Source organism: Balaenoptera acutorostrata, chromosome 20 (assembly GCF_949987535.1).
Source record: "Balaenoptera acutorostrata chromosome 20, mBalAcu1.1, whole genome shotgun sequence".
NCBI classification, from domain to species: Eukaryota; Metazoa; Chordata; class Mammalia; order Artiodactyla; family Balaenopteridae; genus Balaenoptera; species Balaenoptera acutorostrata.
This window is the reverse complement of record NC_080083.1, coordinates 8,290,454-8,318,132: the sequence shown is the minus strand read 5'-3', so window position 1 is coordinate 8,318,132 and position 27,679 is coordinate 8,290,454. Positions and strand designations below refer to the sequence as shown.

Below are 27,679 nucleotides of genomic sequence, written 5' to 3'. Positions count from 1 at the left end.
TACACTCTTCTCTCTCCTCTTACATGTTTACATTTTACTGTAATTAAAAAGTACAAACTCTTACACACTGCAACAGAGCAAGTGTTAATTAACCACCACTACCTAATATAGGTAATAATTTGAGAAAAATTATTTATAGAGTTGTAATTTTTTAAAGCTTCTCATACGATTAGAAAGAGATTTATTTTACTTTCATTACTGGTGATGTACTGAACAGCAATGAAGCAATGACACTGGAGGCATTTTAGTTGTTTTTTTTTTTTTTTTTTAAAAACAGTTGTTGTGTAAATGAAGCAGGGAAAAAGGAAAAAGTAGGGAAGGATGGAAAGAAAGAAAAATAAAGTTAGAAAGAGATAAAGGAAAGAAGAAAGGAAGAAAAGAAAGAAGGAAAAGAATAGAGAAAGAACAAAAAGACGGGGAAAGCCTTGCCATTATGAGACATTTCCAGATTTTCAGGGAAATTTTCAAATGCCTTAGTCTATAAAATCGTATGAAAAAGTAACCAATCAAGGGCATTAAAAAAAGAAGAAAAACAAAACCAACCATTATAAACCAGAAGTTATCTTAAAATAACAAGTAGAGGACTTCCCTGGTGGCGCATTGGTTAAGAATCTGTCTGCCAATGCGGGGGACACGGGTTCGAGCCCTAGTCCGGGAAGATCCCACATGCCGCGGAGCAACTAAGCCCGTGCACCACAACTACTGAGCCTGCGCTCTAGAGCCCGCGAACCACAACTACTGAGCCCACGTGCCACAACTACTGAAGCCTGTGCACCTAGAGCCCATGCTCCACAACAAGAGAAGCCACTGCAAGGAAAAGCCCATGCACCACAACGAAGAGTAGCCCCTGGCTCGCTGCAACTCGAGAAAGCCTGTGTGCAGCAACGAAGACCCAACGCAGCCAAATAAACAAATAAATAAATAAATATTTTTTAAAGGTAAAAAAAAATAACAAGTAGAAAACCTATCACATTATATTTTAAAAAGTAGAAACAAACAAACAAAAAAAAAAGTAGAAACACACTTGGCTGCCTTGTCTTTCAGAAGGGTGACCTGATTGTCTTCTATCTCTAGGTCAAGATTTCCAAGCAAAGTTACACTAATGCATTTCTTGCTCTAAATCTTAAATTGCTCGATTTTAAGTCTTACTTAACCACGTGAAAGCTATATGGAAGAAGCTGGCCCAAAGGTCAATCAAAATACTTTGACTGAATGATACATTTCATGATCCTGGAACTCTAAAGATTTAAGATGAGGTGCAAAGGCTTTGTCAGGAAATGGTGGTGATGAGGTATCAGGAGACGGACAGGTCCCTTAAAAGGGTTACACAGAATTAAATTAATATTGGTTACAACAAAGAAGGCTGATTTCCAGGGCAGAGACTGTGATGTATGTCAGCCTTCACTGGCCACGGTGGATCCTGTGAGGCAGGATAACGTCCTCGGGTGATCAACCATTGGAGTCAATACACTGATTCCTCAGTTTTCTTTTTGTCTCCAGACCTTCGGAAGCAGACCTCACAAGGCTTGCAAACACATTTCATGGTTCACAAACTTCTATCCTCGACCGGTGTGAATTTCAATCCATTTTCGATATTTAAAAGCTTGAAAATTTCATATTAAAATCTAGGTTTCCACCTTTCTCTGAAAAATCAATTCTAGCTGGCAGCCCTGGGCCTATATGCCTGGCAAGGAGAAAACTGGCTATAGAACGCGGCAGCTGCAGCTCCCTTTCAGATGAGCGCTGTGGTCTCTGCAGCCTGTGCCCCCTCCCACCCCCCAGTCCTAACGCCCCATGGCTAAGGCAGAGTCTCCACTGCCGCGTCTCACCCTGCACCCCATTCTCTTGCCTCCTTTATGGAATCAGAGTGACCCTTACTCCTAGGCACGTGGAGTCTCGTAGGAAACACTTCAGGAGGGCTTCTATGCTTGCGTTGTAACATGTTTTTGGAGAACACAACAACAGACCATGGAAATAGAAATAAAATCAGTATTCATCAATTTACCTGTATTCTCCGGCATGGAAGCTTGATCAGTGTTTCGCTCCTTTTTGAAAGAAATATTTCCGAACTGTAGCACTGAAGATACCACTTTAAGCATTGCTTTACGTTGATATAAAAAGAAAAAAATTAAGATACTGCATCAAAATGTAGCAGAGACATATTCTAACTTAGTTTGTGCTAAAAATTAGCTACACAAAATTTTTCAGTAAGACAAATTTCGTAAAAAAAAATTTCGTAAAATTACAGGCAGTTCCCATTAGTTTCTCAATCATTTTCTAGTTTAGGTTATTTACCCCCAATTTATAAGTCTTATGAAAATTGAGCATCAGAATCTTATTAGAGAAATCACACATACACAGAATCTCTTCGTGGGAGAAGCCCATTATATGCATTGCTTCCATTGTCTCCTGAAAGTTATCTTTGTCTTGCTGTCCCGGAATAGGAATATAGCCATTGGAGAGAAATCTGTAGTTATTAAATCCTTCAAGGAGCAAGTCAGCTGAAAGAAAACATAATAGAATACAACGTAATAAATAGTCAACAACAGACTAAAGCACATCTCCACCTTCAAACTGCACCCACATGGCAGAAGAACATCTAACCCATCACCACCACGTACTTCTTCTTTCTTTATATGCTCATGTTAAATACACAAACATAAGACAGTTTTCCATTATCTGTACAATGAAGGAAAACGATGATGTAAACAACAAACATCTAAACGGGCTTTTGGGAACAGCGGTTTGTATAATATTATATTTGAAATCAGAAAGCTGGGGTATGATAATCTTCCAGATAACTAAACTTTATTTTCAGATTTAAATATTTTAGGCATCTTTTGAGGGAAAGCTTTCAAACCCATATTCTATGTTCCTATATTAGCAAGGAGTTTATAGCAAACACTATGAGGTCAATGTGAAGACTGCATGGGCTTAGATAAAGACTTGGATATGGAAGGTGTAGAATATGGACCAGGTAAATCCTGAGCCCAGACAATGCCTTGAAACTCTTTCTCCAAGTCAGTCTGTTTAGTGGTACATCGCCTCTGAGAGTGATGTCTGACATAGTTAATAGTCCGACGGGGTGTTATAACGGACACCCCTGCTGACTCTATACTTCAGGGGCCAGGAGTTAGAGAGAACTTAACTGACTCCTTCAAGAAATGTGTTCTTAAGAGCAGAAGAATGTTCTCAGGAGCACTCAAAATAGTAAAACAGACAGTTATCCCTTTAGTAGATGTTATCGTGTGCTCCTAGCTTTCTGTGTAACTGGCTCTGCTGCAGAGAATTTCTCCCGATCACCCCCATCCCTTAATTCTTATTTGCATCACATTTAGCTTCTACTGGGTATTGCTTGCTCTTTTTTCTTTTTTTTTAAAATCTCCTTCTTTTAACAGTTTTGTCTTTTTTTTTTTTTTGATTCATTACTACTTCAGAATGCCTGCCAGTCTGAAAGCCTGAGGGTTTTCTTCCCTTCAGCGTTACCTAATGTGTAATCTTGAATTTTTAGTCTCTCACTGGCAATTACTCTATTTACTTGCTGCTTATTATTATTATTTTTTTCCTTGCAGGTCTTTCTTTAACTGATTTCTGGGTTTAATGCTTCCACAGATGACCTATGGTTAACAAAAGCCTAGACCCCAGATGAGAAAAGTATTACTGGGTTTTATATGTCTGTTTTGATATCTAAATAATATACATGCTAATCCTAGAGAAGCAGCATGGACTTTGAAACTCAGAAGAAACTGGAAAGTTGTGTACCTTCTCCTCTCCCTCCTGACCCAGCAAAACTCTGACCAAGAACAGAATTTACTTTTTACCCTGTCCAACCCTAAACTTGTGATTCACAAAATAAACAAATAAAAATCCACACAGGCTCTTTCTAGTACTACTGGAAGCATAACACATATTCAGTTGTAAATCTAGGAATACACATATTTATTCAAGTTAATTTTATTAAATAAATTTATTTTTTCTTACTTTTGTATTTATAAACTTTGAAATGGAATGTGTATAAAAACACATCATTTGTCTTCTAATTTAAAATTATTTTAAAAGAAAAGAAACAAAAGTACAAAAGATAATATAACACCACCCATATGCTTGCCACTTAAAGTAACTGATCCCATGGCTTGGAAGTTCAATATCATTTTCGTAATTTAACCAGCTAGAATTCTGGCGTATGTGTATAAATCTGTTTCCCAAAACTGTTCTCTTTCTCAAAAAAATTTTTTTAATATTAAAAAAGATACTCAACTGAATATAAAATAGTAAAAAACTTTGTAACTTACACTTCAGATGTTCTCCTGCTCCAGATAACAATTGGTAAAAGATATGAAAAGTACGTTCATCTTTTGCTTGACGAACAGCACGAGATTTTTCCAGAAGGTCTGAGCAAAGGAGGTTAAGGGTGACACTGAAGGCAGGAAAAGCCTTTTGACATCAGAATTACTATCGCAACTTCACAAATAAGGAAACCAAGGCACAAAGAAATTACTCAAAATAACAGCTGGGACTTCCCTGGTGGCGCAGTGGTTAAGAGTCTGCCTGCCAATGCAGGGGACACAGGTTCAAGCCCTGGTCCGGGAAGATTCCACATGCTGCGGAGCAGCTAAGCCCATGTGCCACAACTACTGAGCCTGCGCTCTAGAGCCCGCGTGCCACAACTACTGAAGCCCGCGCGCCTAGAGCCTGTGCTCCGCAGCAAGAGAAGTCACAGCAATGAGAAGCCCGCGCACCGCAACAAAGAGCAGCCCCCGCTCGCCGCAACTAGAGAAAGCTGGTGCGCAGCAACAGCAACGAAGACCCAACGCAGCCAAAAATAATAAATAAACAAATAAATAATAAAAATGCGAAGCACTGTATGTAGAAAAGATTTTAAAAAACCCAAAACAGCTAACAAGTGGTAGAGGTACAAATCAAAACTTTGTTGAACTCCAGAATACATGTGCGTAACTCCTGTCCTACCCCTGCGAGTCCCCACTCAGCGCCTGCACGTCATAACACCGCGCCTCCGCCTGGGTATCAGGACGCACATCTGGGGCCTGTTTGGGTTCTCTGTCCACGGGGCCTTGATGCTCCCGGCGTGCCTCTGGGTCGACAGCCACACTGGGCTCTGAGAGTCTCAGTTTCACTGCTTTGGGAGAGGATTGCCTCCTCTGAAGTAAACCTTCCCAGGGGCCACCAAAGTGAATTTTATGTGTGTGCTATACAGCCTGATTTTAAATCAGACTATCCCAAACACATCCTCCACGTTCGGCGGAAAGCACACGCACGTGAACGATGCTCCCCAGTACGAAGAAACCCTAGCTCCGTTCGCCTGTCATTTTCCAGTACTTCTTGTGTTTTCTGGCTCTGAGCATATTTAGAGACATAAAACACAGTTCTGAATTAACAGGAAAAGTTTGATCTACCCCTCACCTGAGGGATAGAAGCAGTGTATTTCTACCACTGAAGAGTATTTAACAAGTATCAGAGGATTGCCGCCTGTATCCTTCCTAACTGGCACATTATCATTCAGAATCATTTCTAACTTATCATCTCTTAAATCAAATTAGTTCTTTATATACCTATCATTCTTTAAGGCCATTCTATGCATGTGACATTTCTTAAGACTAGTCTATGTATTTGACTTTTTTTGCCTCTAGTTTTATTCTGCTTAACACTAACTGAAACTACTTCAGCTCTGTACATTAATACGGTTTGTTTCGACGGGACGTGTTCACCCCACTAGTATCAGAAGTAGATGGTAAAAAATGGGCTAACACAGCAGTAACTGAAGATGTTTTCAACATATCGGTATTCACCTAAACGTCCTTACAGCACACAGACACTTCCTGGGTCGATGTACAGGTACCCTCACCTCAGTGGGACCCTCCACTTCCCCAGCCATGTGACCAGATCATGACCTGGTGTTAAAAACGAACAACAACAAAATACCACTATGGAGTTCATATTCCGAAGTTGAAGGTATTTGAACAAGTCACAATCTCTCTGGGCTAAAGTTTTATCATCTGGATAATGGAAGAGGTACCACAGAGGGTTGCCACGAGGCCATAGGAAGATTAAATCATTCTCTATTTTGAATAATGCGATTATGAAAAAGGATACATGTTTCAATGTTGGCCCCAACGATATACCCAGTTACGTCAAAGTTGATCCGAATAAACTTGCCCTGAAAATAAATCACAAAGAGAAAATTGAAAATAAATTAAGGACATAGGAGATCTGAACACTATAATAAAACAATAAGCCAAAGTACCCTGTCATGTATCCATGAATTGCTTACAAAAGCGGATCTTATATATTGCCCCAAATAAAAAGAAAAAGCCTCAATAAATTTTTTTTTATATGTAGGGCTAGGATAGGTTACTTTCCTTGACATAATAAAAATGAAATCCTAACCATTTAGAATTTTTTAAAAGCTCTTCTAAATAATCTGAAAGATTTTAATAGCTTTAAAGGAATACTACGCCCAGCCTTATAATGCTAGACTTGAAAAAAGTAAATAATATAGATGACTTCCTAAGAAAACAGAAATCCATTCAGGAAAACAACAAGAGAAAACTTGAACAGACCATAATCATAGAAAATAATAAAATATAATTACTCCTTTAAAAATGATGGATTGGTCTTAAATAGTTTTGCAAATTCCTAGGGAATATTTGATTGCTTCACTACATAACTGTTTCAGGGAAACAGAAAATAGTGATTCTTTCATAATTCATTTTATAAAGTTATCATAACACTGAATACCCAAACCAGTAAAGATATCATAAAAAAGGGAAAGCAAAATAAAAGCAAATATCTTACTTATAAATACTGATATAGAAAGCCAAATTAAATACTTTGCAAAATAAAGGAACATAATAATGATCAAGAATTCCAGGACTGCTAAGGACTGATACTGGTAAACATACTACTATTACTCAGCAAATGAAAAGGCAAGGGATTGGAAGGCTTTCTTTATAGAAGTGGACAGGCAGATTCTAAAATTTAAGAGAAATGAAAAAGATCCAGAAAAGTCACAACAATTCTGAGAAAGAGGACCAGAGCTTGAGGACTTGCACTACCGGATTTCAAGAAGCTATAAAATGATGAAGACAGCGTGGTATTGATGAAGGGACAGAGATACAGATCAACGGAGCAGAGTAGAGTCCAGAAATAGACCACGCACATTCGGTCAGTTCATCTTTGACAAAGGTGCCGAGGTAATTTAACAGGGAAAGGACCAGTCTTTTCAACAAGGGGTGCTTGAAAAATATGCAAAGTGAAACAAAAAGAACCTAGACCCTTACCCCACACCATATACAAAAATTAACTCAAAATAGACCATAGACCTAAACGCATGGGCTAAAACTATAAAAGAAAACTTTCTAAAAGAACTTGCTAAAGAACACAGGAGAAAATCTTTATGACAAAGATTTCTTAGATAGAATGCAAAAAGCATAAACCATACAATAAAAAACTGATAAATTGGATTTCATCAAAATTTAAAACTTCTGTTCTTTAAAAGACACTGCAGTACTCGTTTTGGAAGCACATATACTGAAAAGACGCTGTACAGAAGATTTAAAAAAAAATAAAAGAGAGGGAGAAACCAGACAGGCAGAAAAAATTTGCAAAACATGTATCTGATAAAGGATTTTGTTCCCAGAATATATACAGAACTCTTACAACCAGTAACAAGACAAAAAATCCAATAAAAAAAAATTGGAGGGGCTTCCCTGGTGGCGCAGTGGTTGAGAATCTGCCTGCTAATGCAGGAGACACGGGTTCGAGCCCTGGTCTGGGAAGATCCCACATGCCACGGAGCAGCTGGGCCCGTGAGCCACAGCTGCTGAGCCTGCGCGTCTGGAGCCTGTGCCCCGCAACGGGAGGGGCCGCGATAGTGAAAGGCCCGCGCACCGCGATGAAGAGCGGTCCCCGCACCGCGATGAAGAGTGGCCCCCACTTGCCGCAACTAGAGAAAGCCCTCGCACGAACCGAAGACCCAGCACAGCCAAAAATAAATAAATAAATAAAAAAAAACCTAAAAGTTAAAGATTTAAAAAAAAAAAAAAAAAAAAAAAAAAAAAAAAAATTGGACACAAGATTTAAACAGATACTTCATCAAAGAAGATATGTCAATGGTCAGTAAGTATATGAAAAGATGCTCAATATCATTAGTTATTAGGGAAACGCAAACTAAAACTGGCACAATGAGATAGCACTACATATCCACTCTGTAAAATTTTTAAGAAAGACCAGCAAGGCTATAGAACAATTAGGGCTCTCATATAACCCTGGAACGAATGCAAACTGGTACAGCCACTTTGGAAAACAGTTTGCCAGTTTCTTATAAACATAAGTTACCACATGACACGAAGTGTTGCACGTGAAGAGCGTCCACAGCCGCTCTCTCCTTAATAGTCCCCCAAAAGAAACAATCCAAATGTCCGTCAAGAGTGAATGGATAAAAAAATAGTGGTATATTCACACAATGGAACACCATGGAGCAATAAAAATGAACAAGCCAGTGATACACCCAACAACACGGATGGATCTAAAGAAGCTTTATGTTGTGTGAAAGAAGCTGCACGGAGAACACTACACTTACGCCATGATTCCATTTACTTGACATTCTAAAGAAAACGAAACTATAGAGACGAAACAGACCAGTGGTTATCAGAGCTACAGTTAGGAGGAGGGGACTGACGATGTCAAGGCAGGAGGGAAACTTTTTGGAGGATGGGAATATTCTATCTCTGGATCACGGTGCCAGTTACACTACTATTTACATTCGTCTAAATCCATAGAACTGTACACTTGGAAAGGGGTGAATTTTACTGTATGCAAAATGTAACTCAATAAACTAATTTTAAAAAATAATCAAGGGAGATATCTTAGGCCCCCTTAGATAAACATCATTTAAAAAATATAATTAAACATCTATTCCTCAGATTTACAATAAACATGTTAAATTAAAGGTTACTTCCTCATGAAATGCTGATTTACACTCTTCACTTGCGTCTCCACTCCACTTGCCCATTCTTTTACCTATGACTTCAGGACTCTTCTCACCTTTCCAATGTTATTTTTTCAGTGTATAAATATTTACTTTAAGTAGAAAAAAATGAATAAGTATTCGGATGCTACCACAGAATTTTTGAACTGTGATTTATTGCAGGTAAATTATATCTCAATAATGTTGATTTTCAAAACTGAAAAAAGGGATAACTTACTAAAATCAAGAACTCATATTCTGGGGCTTCCCTGGTGGCGCAGTGATTGAGAATCTGCCTGCCAGTGCAGGGCACAGGGGTTCGAGCCCTGGTCCGGGAAGATCCCACATGCCACAGAGCAACTAAGCCCGTGTGCCACAACTACTGAGCCTGCAAGCCATAATCACTGAAGCCTGTGTGCCCAGAGCCTGTGCTCCACAACAAAGCCACCGCAATGAGAAGCCCGCGCACCACAATGAAGAGTAGCCCCCGCTCGCCACAACTTAGAGAAAGCCCGTGCGCAGCAACAAAGACCCAACACAGCCAAAAATAAATTAAATTTTAAAAAAGAACTCGTATTTTTTGCTCAATATTATGAGCACTCAGTAAGAACTCACCCAGTTTTCCAATTTTAATAAACTCAAACTAAACTAGGAAAACAAGGTGAAAAGAGGTCGTACGTGGGGAAGCTGGGGAGAAAGTTCCTAATGCTGATTTCCGGCAGTGAAGCCTCCCTCATGTACACACCGAGGAGCTGCCTCCCCACCCCAGTTCTCCCCTTCACCATTTCCAAAGTGTCCTTCAAACCACCCCCCGCCCGGCCACCAAAATGTAAATATGCTATCTCATATTTTCTAAAAGCCTTGCTCTGCACAGGAAATGTATGGCTAGTTTGGTATGGCTAAGGTATCGTGGCGTCATAACAGATATGCATTCCATTAAGGGTCTGCCTCAGATGCCATTAAACCCCAAAGGGTTCAAGAGGGAGGTGAAAAACATGAATCCTGGAAGAAGCAAAGGCATTCTGTGAAAAACAGCCTCTTAGCACCCCTCACACAGTCATGTATAAAGTCACTCACCACATTTACAAATTATCAAAACATTGGCTAAACCAAAACAACTCTGGACACGGGTCTAACATTTGTAACTGAGTATATGCAGACAACAGAATAGAACATGAAATTGGAAATGAGGATGGTGACACAAATACCAGCAACGCCCTCTAGCTTAAAAGCTGATCTTGTATCACCGAACTTAATGCGGTAACAATTTAAATTCCATCAGACTACCATGCAAATCTTTAAGAGGCTGCTGGTGAGCATTGAACAATTTCTTCCATAGAGAACTTGTTAATTACTTAAGCGTCACAAAATAAAAATCACAATTTGCTTGTTTGGTTAGTTTTATTTTATGGCAGGAGAGAAAGTTTTGTTTGGTTTTTTTTTTTTTTTAACGTGAGAAAAAACTTTTCCTCCTTTTCAGACGGGCTCTTGTGATATCATATAAGTATTACTTTTATACAAACAACCAGTTTACACAAGTAATATGGTTGTGGCATTGAGAGATGCTGATCAGTGGCCCCCAACTTCAGGAGAACAAAGGCGGTGTTTTTTCAGAACCTGAAGAATGTGGTCTGGGCACGTCCAAAGGACTGAGAGGCGGTGCTATGGGAACAGAAGACGGATTCCCAGAAACAGCCCAGCGGAGCTGAGTAGTCTTAGAGTTTATCAAGTAGATCCGTTAGCTTCAAGCTAAACGGTAATTTAGAGGGAGGATCTGTGTTTACGTTCTCGTAAAATAAAACTACTACAGAGAGTAGTAGGCCATGATACACTGCAGTCTGATTTCAACCTCTAAGTCGTAAGCAAAACTACTCCCTTATCTTCAAGAGATACAACATCCTGGGGTAACAGCTGTTCAGAGTGGCAACTATCAACACCTTTACTCCCTTCCACCAACAGGTTCTCACTTATCATTGCCCTTGCACTGTCAGAATGCAATACTGGAAGAATACCTAAAACCTCTGACAGCCCATAATTTTGTTTATGAGAGGAAGTCCTTTTTGGCTCTGTAATTGTAAAACGTTTTCATTTTTAGATTTACAAGCACCGATTAGAATGGTCAATCCAATAAATCTCTTCATTTCTACACCGTCTACTTCCTTCCAATCACTTTCATATACAATTCTGCCTTCAGCACTTGTCCCCTTACAAACCAAACTGCATAAATGCTGGTCCACAAACATTACACAAGATGAAAGAACACTGTCACACGGCCGTTTAGTAAAACCAGCGGTCCAGATTTTTATTACAAAATTCTGAGTTAGGAAATCCTTCCTGTTGAATGATTAACTGGATGCCAATGACGTACTTCCTTTTTGTCTTTAGAAATAGATTGTTCTTGAGTTTGAGAAAATTCTAGGCTACCCCATTTGAAGACTCAACCTGAGACGTACAGAACCAATTTCACCGTCATCAGAGTCTACAACGCTGCCTGTCTCTTTGCATTCATCTTCTGATTCATCTAATATTTGTGAAATGTGTTCCTCCGTCACTTTACTTCTCTTTGTCATTAAGGTGAAAACTTCTGATTTTTTCAACTATGTTCACTGAAATCTAAAAGCAGACTACAAAAATCCTGTCTGTAGCATTCTTTCATACCTTCTTGAAAGATAATGCAATTCTTTGGGCAATACAATAAGCAAACGAAAGGATGATGCAACAGTCACTGTTACAGCATCCTTCTAGGCAATTCCATTAGTCTTATTATTTTAGTCTTTTTTTAAAAAATAAATAAATAAATTTATTTATTGGCTGCGTTGGGTCTTCATTGCTGCGCATGGGCTTTCTCTGGTTGCGGCGAGTGGGGGTTACTCTTTGTTGCAGTGCATGGGCTTCTCATCGTGGTGGCTTCTCTTGCTGTGGAGCACGGGCTCTAGGTGCGCCCATGGGCTCAGGAGTTGTGGCACGTGGGCTCAGTAGTTGTGGTGTGCGGGCTCTACAGCGCAGGCTCAGTAGCTGTGGCACACAGGCTTAGCTGCTCCGCGGCATGTGGGATCCTCCCGGACCAGGGCTCGAACCCGTGTCCCCTGCGTTGGCAGGCGGATTCTTAACCACTGTGCCACCAGGGAAGCCCCTATTTTAGTCTTTTTAAACATTGTTGGGAATAACTGATGAGTAATGATGAATCAATTCCAAGGATGATGAAATAGCAAAATGTTACAAAATACAGAAAAAAAATAAGATCACTAAAACCCTTAATTTTTCTTAGATTTATAAAATGGCCCAAAGGACTCATATGGTAATTATGAGAGAAAATGAGTTTTATGCTATTTTTAAAATAAATCATTTCTGTTCTTGTTTTGTGGAAGACCCTAAAGAAACAATAAAGTTCAAAAACTATCAGTCCTTACAAATCGTTAGAACTGCTCAAAAAAGGAACTCAAAAACTAAAATCGGGTCCTGATGTTATAATGAGGAGTAAAATTCTTTACAAATTTTAAACAGCTGTATCATCTATACACTACTTCATTGAGTTAATAAAAAAATTACTATTTTAAGAGACAGTAGTCAAGACAATGTTATTACTTCAAAGCTGCAAAGATTACACTGCCAACACAACTGCTCAGATACTTTTTCAAACTTCTCATTTTAACCCTGCAGAAATGTTAATCAAAATCATATCATATCACCTAATTCTTACTGAGTATTTCACTTAAAAATTCATTATACAGTAATACAAAGTTCAGCTTTCAATAACTTGTCTAATTTATTATGTATTTATCTACATGCTGTTTAAGCTTTCAACTTCTTATACTATTTCCTATCCCCTTTTCTTTACCACTCTACATTAGAAGTTCAAAATTCATTAAACAAAAGAAATTCTTTATTTGGGCAAAAGGACAAAGTTACCACACTGGTAATGTTGAACTGTAATAACTTTAAAATTTTAAATTGAACACTATCCGTTTTATATTTGGTGAACTTATTTTTCCTTTACTTCATGAGAAAATATAAACTAAAAAGAAGTTAGATTCAAAGGAGAAAAAAAACAAAACAAAGTTTTTTAGTTCTTCTGAACTAAAAACACGGGCTTCTGAACAGGTAACCTAAAAAGAAATGTCCCCAAATAATTTAGACATGTGACCACTTACCTGGATAAACAAAGTCACCAACATACAATGTCTAATTTGCTCATCAGTTCCCTAGCCAAATCGGTTCCATTTCCTTTTTATAACTGGCATCCGTAGTTGCTCTAACCATTACAGCTAGTGCCAGAGAAATATCTTTTGGCTAAAGGAAAAGGGCCAGGCAAAAAACTAATGAAAAAAGAGGATGGAATGAGAAAGCCTACATGTGGGAGAAGGCAGAGTGGACTGGGGGTGTCCCTCTGGCCCTGTCCTGACCCCAAAAGAAACCAGTAACTCTGAAAACAACCTACTTAGTAACTAATAAATCTTGGTTCTATTTTTAAAACACTTTAACAAAAAAACCTTATAAAGTTGAAAATTATCAACTCTCTATGCTAAGTGATACTCATGTTCAGCTATTTTACGAAATCTACCCAAGTATCGATACTTTGACAACAGAAAAAAGCAAAATTTCTGAACCAAAAAGAAATACTTTACTGAATATCCTCCAAATGGTCTAGGATTTAAATATTCCCCTTAATGTTGAACATCCTGGCAAATTAGGTAAGAGGCAGGCCAGGGGATGTGAAATCACTTCAGTGTTAGTCTTGGGGTGGGGTCAGGGGAGAAAATAGAATATATAGGTTGAAAAGCTTTTCCATCACATACATAATAAATACTCCTTCAGAATTAACATTTTTATTAACATACAAATCTAAAGTGGAAGACAAGCAGAGTTTTACTTTTAAATGGGTTGGGTCCTCTCATCTTTTAGACATGATGTGAAGAAACTTGTGGTGAAGATGCCCTCACTGTATTTGATTCCCATATAGGTCAGATTATGGTACTCAGAATATTCAACCAGGATTTCGCCAATAAAAACAAAAACAAAGGAAAAGCAAATAACAGGACAAGTACATTATGTGTTAATGATAGAGGATGCATTTTGATGCCATGCACATTGCTTCCCAATCCAAGGACAACTAAGACAGCACGTTACTGCAAGAGTCTGAACAGCAAAGATGGCTAGAATCCTCTCTCTTATGTAAAACAGAAACTGTAAAGAATTTCACTCAAAAGGTGCAATAGGACAACTTGGATATTTTGATACTATCAAGAAAATAAGAAGAAAATTATCTTACTTAAAGAATTTTATTCTTTCTGAATCAACATTGACTTTCTGGAACTTTTTCGGTGGGTGGTTATGACATATCCATAGTTATTAAACCTAGATTGTTAGCAACTTACTACAGGGACAATGCAGGTTTGTTTCATGCTCTGAAAATACTTTCCCCCTTCCTAATTTGGTATTTAAAGTTGTTATAAGATCTGTAATTTACCTGAACACATGTTAGTACAGATAGCGTGCTATGGATGTGTATTAGTTTGCTCCAGGAAAAATCTCCACTCTGGAGGCAGCTATTTGCCCTAAATGGGAAAACCCATTCGTGAAGTAATTAGTTAGGATTTAATCCCAAGGCCAGATGGCTATTTTAAATGCTTCAGCTATCTTAATCTCCAGATTACACCAGAAGCTTTGTTAATTAGTAAAATGAGTTTTCTTGTGAACTAAGTGGCCCTGTTACTTAGTGTAACGGATGTTAGAAATTCCTGGGGAAAAATGAGTGACATTAATAGCCTGGACTGATTGGAAATACACAGACGTCCGCCAGCCAGTCTGGTGTGGGCCAGGTGTCAAGGCTGCAGCGAGCCCCAGGGGCTGCAGGGTTGGGAGGGCAGCCGCGGGTTTGGAGGATGGGGGTTGCGTGGTGCAGACCACGTTCTGTCTCTAATACGGTCACATCTGCCTCGGTAAATCTTTACAGAAAGGCTCGGTGAGATGACACAAGACAGAGCAGCAACTGTGTTCAATTTACCCACAAAATTGACTTTGGTGCCTGCTTGATAATACACGTGAGGGTGCAGAATTCTGACTCACTTTCATTGTAACCTGGTAGCCGAGGGGTAAGGAGGCACCTGGAGGCTTTATCTAGCTTCAATGATTAGAGGCTAATTAGCTACCACAAGGTACATAAAACAGAATTGCCAAATTGGCTTAAATCTTTGCAAAGGAAAAAAAAAAAAAAGAAGAAGAAAAAAAGGAAAAGATCTGTGCAGATATGGAAAGTGATCCCTACTAAAACTTTCTAAGAGGAGACTTATCTGCTGATACAATCATTTTGAAATTGAACTCCCTGTTTCTACAGTTTCATTACAAGACATTCATTTTACATAAATCTCCTCCATCTGGAACGCATTTCAGTTGTCCATAAACAGAGAGCTGGACTAACTGTGAACGATTATTTTCATAAGGGCAATGCTCTCCTAAAGAATCCCCTTCAATACAAACCATGCGCTAGTCACCTTTGAAAGAAAAGATATTCTTCAGGAAATTACTTGTCTGTATCAGATCAAAGAAATGGAAACAAGTGGATTCTAAAATTTACGGAGTTTATAGTTTCTAATATTTTCACTGCAGGCATGTGGCTTGTAAATAATGACTACACGGAATTCCACTGTACGCACAACTCATCTTTTAACGTCATGTCACTCTTTCCATCTGACGTCCAACCCCAATCCCAGCCCCAACCCCGGGCTGGCCTGGCTGTGGGGCCAGCAGCTCCCACGTACCTTCTGCCCACACTTCTAAAACTGGGGCATACACACTATGGAAAACAGGGTGGATATTCCTCAACAAGGTAAAAATAGTTACCATATGATCCAGCAATCCCACTCCTGGGCATACATCCGGGAAAGACGAAAACTCTAGTTTGAAAAGATACGTGCACACCAATGTTCATAGCAACACTATTTACAATAGCCAAGACATGGAAGCAACCTAAGTGTCCAGCAACAGATGAATGGATAAAAAGATGTGGTACATATTTATACAACAGAATACTACTCATCCATAAAAAAGAATGAAACATTGCCATTTGCAGCAACATGGATGGACCTATAGATTATCATACTGAGTGAAGTAAGTCAGACAGAGAAAGACACATTACACGATGTTGCTTATATGCAGAATGTAAAAAAATAATACAAATGAATTTATTTACAAAACAGAAACAGACTCACAGACATAGAAAACAAACTTACGGTTACCAAAGGGGAAGGGTGGGGAGGGATAAGTTAGGAGTATGGGACTAACAGATACACACTACTACATATAAAACAGATAAGCAACAGGGATTTACTGTATAGCACAGGGAACGATATTCAGTATCTTGTAATAATCTATAATGGAAAAGAATATGAAAAAAAAATGTATAACTGAATCACTTTGCTGTACACCTGAAACTAACATGATATTGTAAATCAACTATGCTTCAATTAAAAAAAAAAAAACACCAAAAAACTGGGGCATGCATATTCTCAGAGAGCCTGGCACGTGCAACACTCCCTGAGCTCAACTGTACACGACGGCAAGTCATCAAAAACACGTTAAAGGTAAAACCCAACTGAAGGCGAGCTCTGTGAGGCTGCAGACCTTTGTTTTGTGCACTGATACATTCCCAGGGCATAGAAGAGTGTCAAGCGCTTAGTAGGCAACCACACTGTAACAATGGATTCCATAAATACATACACCTACTATGTACTTACACGTGGGAGGCAGAGGCAACTAAGGATCCAGAGAGCAAGGTGGATGGGGTCCCTACCGCCAGAGATCTTACGCGCTAGCAGCGGAGAGATCACAGATAAGCAGAGCGCCGACTACAGACCGTGCTAAGTGCTACAAGGGAAATCCCAGCAGGACACTGGGAGAGAGGATATAGAGGAAACCTCCCCAGACCAGGTTTGAGACGAACAAGGAGTTTAGGGAAGGGAGAAGGAGAAACGTGGACAGATGTGAAACACGTTCTGGAGGCAGAACCACAAAATTCACTCCTGGCTTGGACATGGGCCATGAGAAAAAGTTTCAATCAAGGATGATTCCTAGGCATTTTGTTTTTCTAGGTTTTGTTGTTTTTATTTTAAGTTTAAGCAACCGGGTGACTTGATAGTACCATTTATTGACATCAGACTTAAAAAAAGAAATTTTGAACGAAAAAAAAAGGTTCCATTTGTTAATTCAAGAAATCCATTAGACATCCAATGGAGATAACACGTAAGCAGCACAGTGCCTGGCAAAGAATAGGTGCTTAACAGTTAACCGAAATGCACCAAAAAAATCTAAATTAATAAAATTTAATTTAAAAATGAGTCTACACTGGCTACTCTCTAACCCCCTGAGAACCAGTGTCGGCAACACCCACAGGAAACTGCTAAAGGGTGTTTTAACTGAACACGAGTCAGTCAATGGAACTAATTACTTCGCTATTTTTTATGCACCCGCTAAAATCAACTTCTTGTTGTATTGTGCAGTTAATGCCTTATGATAATAGTAGCTAGCTACTAAACTCTTTAAAAAAATACTGTACGTATCAATATAAAGTTGACTTTCTAAGAATTAAAGCCCAAAGTCAATATTAAAGATACTTGTTTCTTGGTTGAATGAATAGCTAAGAACACTGCCTTAATCAAAAATCTTTTCTAAAAAGATTAGCTTTTATACTACAAAGCTACAGTAATCAAGACAGTATGGTACTGGCACAAAAACAGAAATATAGATCAATGGTACAGGATAGAAAGGCCAGAGATAAACCCATGCACCTATGGTCACCTAATCTATGACAAAGGAGGCAAGAATATACAATGGAGAAAAGACAGTCTCTTCAGTAAGCGGTGCAGTGGAAAACTGAACAGCTACATGTAAAAGAATGAAATTAGAACACTCCCTAACACCATACACAAAAATAAACTCAAAATGGATTAAAGACCTAAATGTAAGGCCAGACACTATAAAACTCTTAGAGGAAAACATAGGCAGAACACTCTATGACATAAATCACAGCAAGATCCTTTTTGACCCACCTCCTAGAGTAATGGAAATAAAAACAAAAATAAACAAATGGGACCTAATGAAACGTAAAAGCTTTTGCACAGCAAAGGAAAACATAAACAAGACGAAAAGACAACCCTCAGAATGGGAGAAAATATTTGCAAATGAAGCAACTGACAAAGGATTAATTTCCAAAATTTACAAGCAGCTCATGCAGCTCACTATCAAAAAAACAAACAACCCAATCCAAAAATGGGCAGAAGACCTAAACAGACATTTCTCCAAAGAAGATATACAGATTGCCAACAAACACATGAAAGGATGCTCAACATCACTAACCATTAGAGAAATGCAAATCAAAACTACAATGAGGTATCACCTCACACCAGTCAGAATGGCCATCATCAAAAAATCCACAAACAATAAATGCTGGAGAGGGTGTGGAGAAAAGGAAACCCTCTTGCACTGTTGGTGGGAATGTAAATTGATACAGCCACTATGGAGAACAGTATGGCAGTTCCTTAAAAAACTAAAAACAGAACTACCATATGACCCAGCAATCCCACTACTGGGCATATACCCTGAGAAAACCATAATTCAAAAAGACACATGCACCCCAATGTTCACTGCAGCAGTATTTACAATAGCCAGGACATGGAAACAACCTAAATGTTCATCGACAGAGGAATGGATAAAGAAGATGTGGTACATATATACAATGGAATATTACTCAGCCATAAAAAGGAATGAAATTGGGTCATTTGTAGAGATGTGGATGGTCCTAGAGTCTGTCATACAGAGTGAAGTAAGTCAGAAAGAGAAAAGCAAATATCTTATATTAACGCATATATGTGGAATCTAGAAAAATGGTACAGATGAACCTATTTGCAGGGCAGGAATAGAGACACAGATGTAGAGAACAGACATGCGGACACAGGGGCGTAAGGGGAGGGTGGGACGAATTGGGAGATTGGGATTGACATATATACACTACCCAATTGGGAGATTGGGATTGACATATATACACTAAAATAGATAGCTAGTGGAAACCTGCTGTATAGCACAGGGAGCTCAGCTCAGTGCTCTGTGATGACCTAGATGGGTGGGATGGGGGTGGAGGTGGGAGGGAGGTCCAAGAGGGATGGGATATATGTATGCCTATGGCTGATTCACTTCGTCGTGCAGCAGGAACTAACACAGCATTGTGAAGCAATTATACTCCAAAAAAAAAAGACCAGCTTTTACTCTATTAGATTGAGCATACTTAATGATGATTATTCAGTAGTACAAGCACTTTGGAAGGTGGAACCTCAGCTGAATCAGGGTTTGTTGAGAATTCACACTGAATGGGTGATTCTTGCTAGAATCAATCTTGCTAGGAAACAATCTAAGAAATTCTTCCCACCAGTAGAATGTAAAAGAAGTTCCCACCAGAATTATTTTATCAACCTTTGGAACAGGAGGCGTCAACAACAAGCATTAAGGAGACTTAAGTATAGTAATTGCTCTGCAAATGAATTTCAAAAAGTGATCAGCTTAATTTAGACTACAATTTAAAGGAACAAACTAGAGCAGAGCTTCTCAACCTCCATATAACTGACATTTGGGGATAATTCTGTTGTGGGGCCTGTCCTGTACATTGTAGGATGTTTAGCAACACCCTGGCCTCCACCCACGAGACGTCACATGTGGGATCCCCAGGGGACCCCAAATTGAGAACCACTGATCTAGAGTAATGCAAATTATGGATTATAACCTACATACGTCAATACGGAAATCTAATGATCTCTGGTAGCCAACTTCCAAGATGGCCTCCGTAACCCCCCCACCTTCTGGTACTCGGGTCACCTGCTCTGGGGGATGCCAGCTGCCATGCCATGAGCAAGCATCCCTGCAGAGAGGCCACTGAGGTGTGCAACTGAGGCTTCTTGCCAAAAGCTACCCAAGTAAGCTGGGAAGCTCCTCTAGCCTCAGCAGGCCTTCAGATGCCTCGGCACTAGCCAATCACACAGTAATGACAACCTCGTGGGAGACCACAGGCCAGAACCAGCACTCAGAAACGCTGAGACGATAAACGTTTTATGTCACTAGGCCTTAGGGGAATTTGTTACATAGCAACACGTCTATCTGTCCCAAACACAAAAACCTCAGTAGATGACTCTTTACCACTTAGTAACGGAATCACTACATTCTTTACCAAAGGACATACATGACTGGTTAGTAGCAATTTATCTTTTCTAGGCAAAAATGAGACAAATGGGTACAAAAGTGTTTTTCTTGAATTTAGAGTGTGGTTTGGGGGGAGGGTAGAAATCAGAATAGACTGGTAACTTGATTTATGTGGTAAAATAAAACATTTTCCACTAAGAAGTCCTTGAAAATCTTCACGGAGATTCACATACCAAAGCTGGAAGCTCACTGTGTCTCCCACCCCATGACACAGCCACTAAACACAGGGCTTTCAGGAGGAAGAATTTCAGATTTAATTGTGTCTCCAGCTCAGTGCTGATGACCCACAGAATGACAGAAACTCAAAAAGCAGCTCCGTGTCCCCAGATCCAAAAGTCACAGCCATGCTTCCTACCGACACGGGCACATTTGTTATCCCACTTTGTACAGAAGAAGCTAAAATAATTACTAAATGAACTTGGATTAAGCAAATCTTCAGATTTTAACTTACCGGGAATAAACAATATTCCAAGCAAATAGTCCCATACTTCTTACATAACTTGGAAAGTCTCTTGCACTTAAACTACCTCTGAGGGTGTTATGGGCTGAATCGTCCCCCACCCCCAAATTCATACGTTGAAGTTCTAACCTCTAGTAGCTCAGAGCATGACTATGTTTAAAGAAAGGGTCTTCAGAGACGTAATTAAACTAAAATGAGGTCACTAGGGTGGGCCGGATCCAATATGACTGGGGTCTTATGAGAGAAGAACAGACACAGACATGCAGAGAGAAGACCACGTGAATTCACAGCAGACGGCCATCCACAAGCCAAGGAGAGAGGCCTCGGAAGAAACCAACCCTGCCAACACCTTGATCCCAGACTTCCTCCAAATGTGAGAAAATACATGCCTATTGCTTAAGCCACCCAGTCTGTGGTGCTCTGTTTTGGCAGCCCGGGCAAAGGCATAGAGAGGGTTATCTAGCTACCTTTGTATTTCCTGGGGCCTCTGTGATCTGGTGGCTTCTCCTGATCACAGAGACCACATCATCAGGAGATTAACGTGCGGACCCAGAGTAAAGAATGTCACAATGAACCCGATTTCCAGAAACTGCCCATCAAGGGATTGTTAGAATTGAAGTCTCTGATTCTGGCCTTCTTAACTTTAACTGAGACGTCTAATATCAGAGGAGGGAGGAAAAACATAGAATTAACTCGAATGACTTAAGTAGAGATAACAGAAGTTGAATGATTTGCTATGAAAGTGTCGCCTCTGAGCAGCTGGAAAGGGGAGGGCCGTGTCCTGTAAGTCACACTGATCCGGCTGTCACTCAGGATAACGTCCCCAGACTAGGTGTGCAAGCCGGTCGGGCTGAGGAAGAAAGTAAAGCTTTCAGCGAATTAAGAGAGTCGAACAGCTGAGGAGGAAATTTTTGAGGAGACAAAATGTGAGGGACAAATTCTTCTGAGGTCCACATCCCATAGAAATGGTAATGTATGAAAAGAACAATTTACCACATCAAATTCCAACTTTGCTTGTTGAGTGTTTACTGTGCCTGGGTCTGTGTTAAGTACTCAGCACGCATCTCATTTTATCTCCACGCCAACCTCATAATTATATATCATCCCCAATCAAAAATGAAGAAATAGGGCTTCCCTGGTGGTGCAGTGGTTGAGAATCTGCCTGCCAATGCAGGGGACATGGGTTCGAGCCCTGGTCTGGGAAGATCCCACATGCTGCGGAGCAACTAGGCCCGTGAGCCACAACTACTGAGCCTGCGCGTCTGGAGCCTGTGCTCCGCAACAAGAGAGGCCGCGATAGTGAGAGGCCCGCGCACCGCAATGAAGAGTGGCCCTCACTTGCCACAACTAGAGAAAGCCCTCGCACAGAAACAAAGACCCAACACAGCCATAAATAAATAAATAAATAAATAAACCCAAAGGTAAAAAAAAAAAAAAAAAAAAAAAAATGAAGAAATAAGTTCACAGAGGTTATATAATTATACACCCATAGAATAATACATAACTATCTATATACATAACTATATATAATAAACATATGATTAAAATTACTTTCCCATTTGTTTTTTCCCATTTGTTTTGCTTTTTAAAACGTGACTACTAGGAAAATTTTAATTACACGTGACTTGCATTGTATGTCTATTGGACAGCCCTGTTCCGTACTACATGTTAGGAAGGAAGGTACTTGATTTGCTTAATCATAGTACACATTCAACTAGAAGTCTGAGGAATGAAAAGTTTCTGGTGCTTTTAAACTTACAAAACGAGATGAGTTATCATTTTTCACAGTCTTTGCGTTTCCAAATGATTCCAGGATTGGATTTGCTTGCAAAAGCTGCCGTTCAAGTTCCCCCTAAAAGACATTACACACACACACACACACACACACACACACACACAAATAAAAGCAAATATATGTTAATCTAACATGTCTACTCCAGTCCTCAGGGAAAAAAAACAAAGCAAAACCAAACACTGCGTCTTTTGCTCAGTGTTTTCATTTTATTTGCCATCCAGCAAACTTTGCTGTTGGCTTCTTATCTTGGTCTTATGGGCTCTGCTAAAGGAAAAAATTAGCATCTATCATGTGCTCACAAGGAGAAGAAAACGTCACATTGAACAGTGATGGTAAATTTAAGGACGGGCACATAAATTAAGTGGAGAATTTTTAAAATAAAGCAAACTGGTTTTCATGAAACGAAATTTAGCATGATACTTCAATTAAGAACATATTAATACTTCTGCTTATTTCTACTTTGCCTTGTTCCAAAGATTTAAGGCAGCAAATTCTAATAACTTCCACTGTACTGGTAATAAGACTTGCCATTTTTCCAAGGGTTTCACATAATATCTTAACGATGTAGACAGGGCAATGTCCTCGTCTCCAGTTTCAGAGATGACAAAGATGGCAATGCTACTGAATTCTTGCATGTATTTAAAAAGCTAAGTATACTGTATTTGGTATAATGGTCATTACTTATATGCAAATTAAGCTTTAAAACAGATTTTACAAACAAGATATGTAAGTATATTAATATATGCTTTAATCATGAAACACAACAGAGGCTGTATGGGGAAGCATGAGGCATTTCTGTATCCCTGGAATGTAATTTCAGAATTATACTGTAGGACTTAAATAAATCTGCTCTTTCCAAATACAAATCTTACCCCTATATTTTAAAATACCCACAGTATACTAGACCTCAAGAAAGAATAAAAACTGCTAGCTACTGTGATTCTCTAAGCAAAAAAAGAGTACAAGGAAGCTCACATAAGATTTTAAAATCAATGGCCACTTGCTCTGTGATGTATTACACTATCATCGACTCCAAAATTAGGAACAAATCTATGCCATACACGCAGTCTCGGCATCTAACCCACGTGTGGTTGGATGTTTAGGTGGTGTGGTTCCCTCCAATGAAAGGGTAGGAAATGTTCCTGAAGCACGTGACACAGTGAGGTGCTGCAGTGTTACACGTCTACTCTAGAGCATTTATCTGGATTGTCCGTTTGTCGGGATTATTTTCCCAGGTTTCATCTATAGTCTACTATTGTGTTCAACTGAAACCAGTCAGGAACCAGTCCTGCCATGTGAATGTCGTGACACGGCATCAACTCACATTCCTGGCTTTAGATAATATGCTCCCTGTACAGGGGATCTTCCCGTTTCTGGACTTCAAGACACCAGGCTACTTCTGATGTAAATCTTTCTAAACACTACATGCTATCAAAGTTTCTTAAACATGGTGTCCTGAACCAATGTTAATGGCTGAGAGTCATCACCAAGAATAGCAGCCATCGTGCTGTGACGCAGGAGTGCCTCTCCCCTGGAGGTTAGCGGCCACAGCCATCACTGAGTCTGTGCCAACATCTCGCAAAGCTCTCGCTACGCTGGCACCGCAATAATGATTTGGGCTCTAGAATCCCTTAACCTCACTCAATCTGCGTGATCAGGGCGTAGAAGCTGTCAGAAAAACCTGGACTTGATAAGTGGGGCACTGCCTTTACCTGACACTCTCACGGTTAGATCAAGGAGTTAGAATACAGATTCCTTAAAATTACACACTATCCTACCAAATCGTAATAAAAATACTTTCAATAATAATCTATCTTTAAAATATTTTCCTAACTTGGAGGTAAAACAAATATTGTATACCTCATTTTAATATTCCCTAGACATGGCTTCAAGAATTCTTTGGGTCAAGTTTATAGATTCCTTTCTTTTCTCCTTCGCGTGTGTATGCGCGTGTGTGTGTGTACACGCACATGTGTGCATGTGATCCACTGATCCTGATTCCATTCTATCTTCTCTTGGCTTAAAGGCACCGGCTGTATCCCCTGCATGAGGTTAGTGAGTATCACGCCCAAACGATGCTCCGTGAATGTTTGCTGAATGGATGGGTAATCAGCGGTCCGAAGACACTCTAGTAGTATTTGGGGAGGGGACGGTGGTGAGCCAGAGGTGGCAGTAAGTTTTGGGTTAAGGGTCCTCATAATCACTGTGGTAACCGCAGGCTTGGGTCCCTGCTTTGGAGGCCACTACATTAACAGGAATGTGGTGGTACTTCTCTTCCAATGGATTTTTGACATCACTGAGATCAAGTAAAGATCTCAAAAACTCATAAATGAATCACAAAGAGCTTGACACAGGGCTAATATTATAAAACACACAAAAATGATATTTAAGAAATTACCACTAAAATTTGACCATTTCTGCACTGAATAATTTCACATTTAGATAAACAGGGCTAACAGCTCTCAACCAAATTATGAAGCCATTTACAGACCATGCTAACCTTTCTGCTGGAACTTGGATGGGCAATGTCCCTTTTCTATTCTATACAGTAATGAGAAATGTCACTTGGGAACGTGGGGAAAAGAAATCAGCATTAGCTATTTAAATTATTTTTAAAGTTCTAAGTATTTAGAATTATATGATGCTTTAAAGGTTTACCAATCGTGATGAAAACTATACCCTTGTGTTTATTACATAATGTATTATATATACTTGCTATATGATAGATATAGGATGAGTTTTAAAGTGGTTAAAAAAAAATTATATATATATGTATACATACACCTCTTTCAAAACTCCAGTTCAGCCAGCAAGGGGACTTGGGCTGGACTCTTGCTGCCCCTTGTAGGCCTGAGGGGCAAAGCTGCAGGTGTCCCACTGACCACAGAGTAGGGTTGGAAGCTGGCAGCAGCAATCAATCGCCATGCTTAGAACCAGACTCTAATTCTCGAGTGGCAGGCTCTAATTTCTGTGCTTGTTACTTGCTATCTATCACCTTTTTGTCTTAGTTCAAGGCAGTTTAGACCAGTAGATACAGAGTCATCCGGAAGCTGCCATCTAGAGGTGGATGACTCAGGAGCCAGTGGGGAGGTGGGCTGGCTTGAAGGGGTCATTCCCAGGGGATGGTCCAGTTTAAGAAATTAGTCGTCCTCAAATCTGCTCTGAAATCGTACCATGTCCAGGCTTTGGAGCGGCCCTGAACACTGTGCCAGACATCGAGGGTCTGTAACAGTGACCTGCGATGAGGGAATATGGGCACTGGAGCTGTACTTGCTGTTGGCCGGGGCATTAAGCCAAACGAGGACTCATTTTGTTATAGTAAGTAAAAGTTGATAGGTAAATGTTTTACTTCTTAAATATTGTGACCTTAATTTTGAAAATTTATTTCTTACATTTGTTCATATTTCTATAATGAAGATGAAGTTATAAGGTAAACATAAAAATATCGATCACTTCACACCGCTAGGGTGGCCTTAATAAAAAGACAAGTGTTGCCCAGGATATGGAGAAACTAGCACCCTCAAACATTGCGGGGAATGTAAAGTGGTGCAGCCTCTATGGAAAAGTGTGGCAGTTCCTCAAAATGTTAAACAGAAAATTACCACAATCCAGCAATTCCACTCCTAGGTATACACCCAAGAGAACCGAAAATGTGTGCCTACGTGAAAACTTATATATTGCAGCATTATTCATATTGGTGCCAAAGTGGAAACAATCCAAATGGCCATCAACTGGTGAAGGGATAAACAGAATGTGACAAATTTAATATAACAGGTTATTATTTGGCCATAAAAAGGAATGGAGCACTTACACATGCTCCAGCATGGATGAACCTTGAAAACACTATGCACAGTGAGAACCACATATTACATGATTCCGTTCATATAAAATACCCAGAATAGGCAGAGTCAGAGAGACAGGAAGTAGATGAGTGATTTCCAGGGGCTGGGAGAACATGGAAGGTGATTCATAATAGGTATAAGGTTTCTTTTTGGGGTGATGAAAATGTTCTAAAATTGACTGTAGTAATAATTGCATAACTCTGGGAATACACCGAAAAAAAAAAAAAAAAAAAACACTGACCTGTACACTTTAAAGGAGTGAATTTTATGGGACATGAATTTAAACCTTAATAAAGTTATTTAAAAAGAAGAATGAGCAAAGAGACAAAGACTCACAAAATCAGGAGCCTACAAATGCCTTCCACTTTGTTTCTACAATTTATACTGCTGTTTAGTGATAAAATGCTAGCAACTGACACAAATGGTTCCTGGGAATCTAAGTTTTGCCAATAAAGTTCAACATAAATTTGGAAACCAGTGATATTAAGCCAAGAGAAACACTGCCTTTGCAAAGTATAACCATTACCTTACGGTAGTCATCCTCAAAATGGGGTGAGGAAGTCATGCCTAGGGGTGCCCGGGAAGGGGAGGGGGTGGTGGGGAGAGAAGTAAGTTCTTGATTCAACCCTCCCCAGGGTGTGACCAGTCCCTATGCTCAGGAGTATCTCATATTCCTCAGGTGTGCTGGGGAAGAAAAATTAATTGAGAACCAGGAGTCTTCTCATGTTTCTAAAAACACGGCATAGCTACTACTTGACTAGTATTAACATAACCTTGGGGAAAGCAGCATGGAAGATTCTGTGCGGAGTGCAAACATGCAACAAGACATGCAAATCAGTAATGACAGTGCAGCACGGCCCAGAGAAGCTGTCGCCTCGCCTTCCTGGAGGATACCTGCTTACAGGGCTTGATTTGACCCAAAGTAAAATCTAGGGGTAGGCATGCTACTCACACACAACAGGGATCCACTCTGTAGTTTAAGATGACATCGAAACAAAATGTTAACACTAATGATTTATGTAATCCACAGAGGATTTGGAAAACCCAAATCTGTACGTTAACTATTTAACACTATTTTGCTAGTGATCTAAGTACATATTAAAAGGTCATTTAGCATGTACTCTAAAACACAAAGAAAAGCTGGTTGCTGGTCTAGAGATTCCTTCTTTAACTGGCAAAGAAGCCTTTAAATATCATATAGGATAATGATTATTTCATTCATCCTCCCAATGCGTATCACTGGTCTGGTCTACAGCTAAAAGCAAAAGGACATCCTGGGCCTTCATAGGTATAGTACAGCTTTAGTGTCCGAGAATTTCTTAAGAATTCTAAAAAAGATATCTGAACATCTCAGT

General features: G+C 39.6%; 1 protein-coding gene across 4 annotated transcripts in view; it reads right to left on the bottom strand.

The window, feature by feature from the left end:
- The window catches only part of MYH10 (myosin heavy chain 10), a 136,712-nt gene that overhangs the window by 58,466 nt on the left and 50,567 nt on the right, over nucleotides 1-27,679 (bottom strand). For all 4 annotated transcript variants that reach the window (XM_057536023.1, XM_057536024.1, XM_057536026.1 and 1 more), the window contains exons 6-10: nucleotides 22,447-22,539; nucleotides 6,112-6,175; nucleotides 4,293-4,391; nucleotides 2,358-2,501; nucleotides 2,006-2,101 (exon numbers count right to left, since the gene is read on the bottom strand). In XM_057536023.1, coding sequence (XP_057392006.1) covers nucleotides 2,006-2,101; nucleotides 2,358-2,501; nucleotides 4,293-4,391; nucleotides 6,112-6,175; nucleotides 22,447-22,539 — 496 coding nt within the window. The remainder of the gene's footprint in view (nucleotides 1-2,005; nucleotides 2,102-2,357; nucleotides 2,502-4,292; nucleotides 4,392-6,111; nucleotides 6,176-22,446; nucleotides 22,540-27,679) is intronic.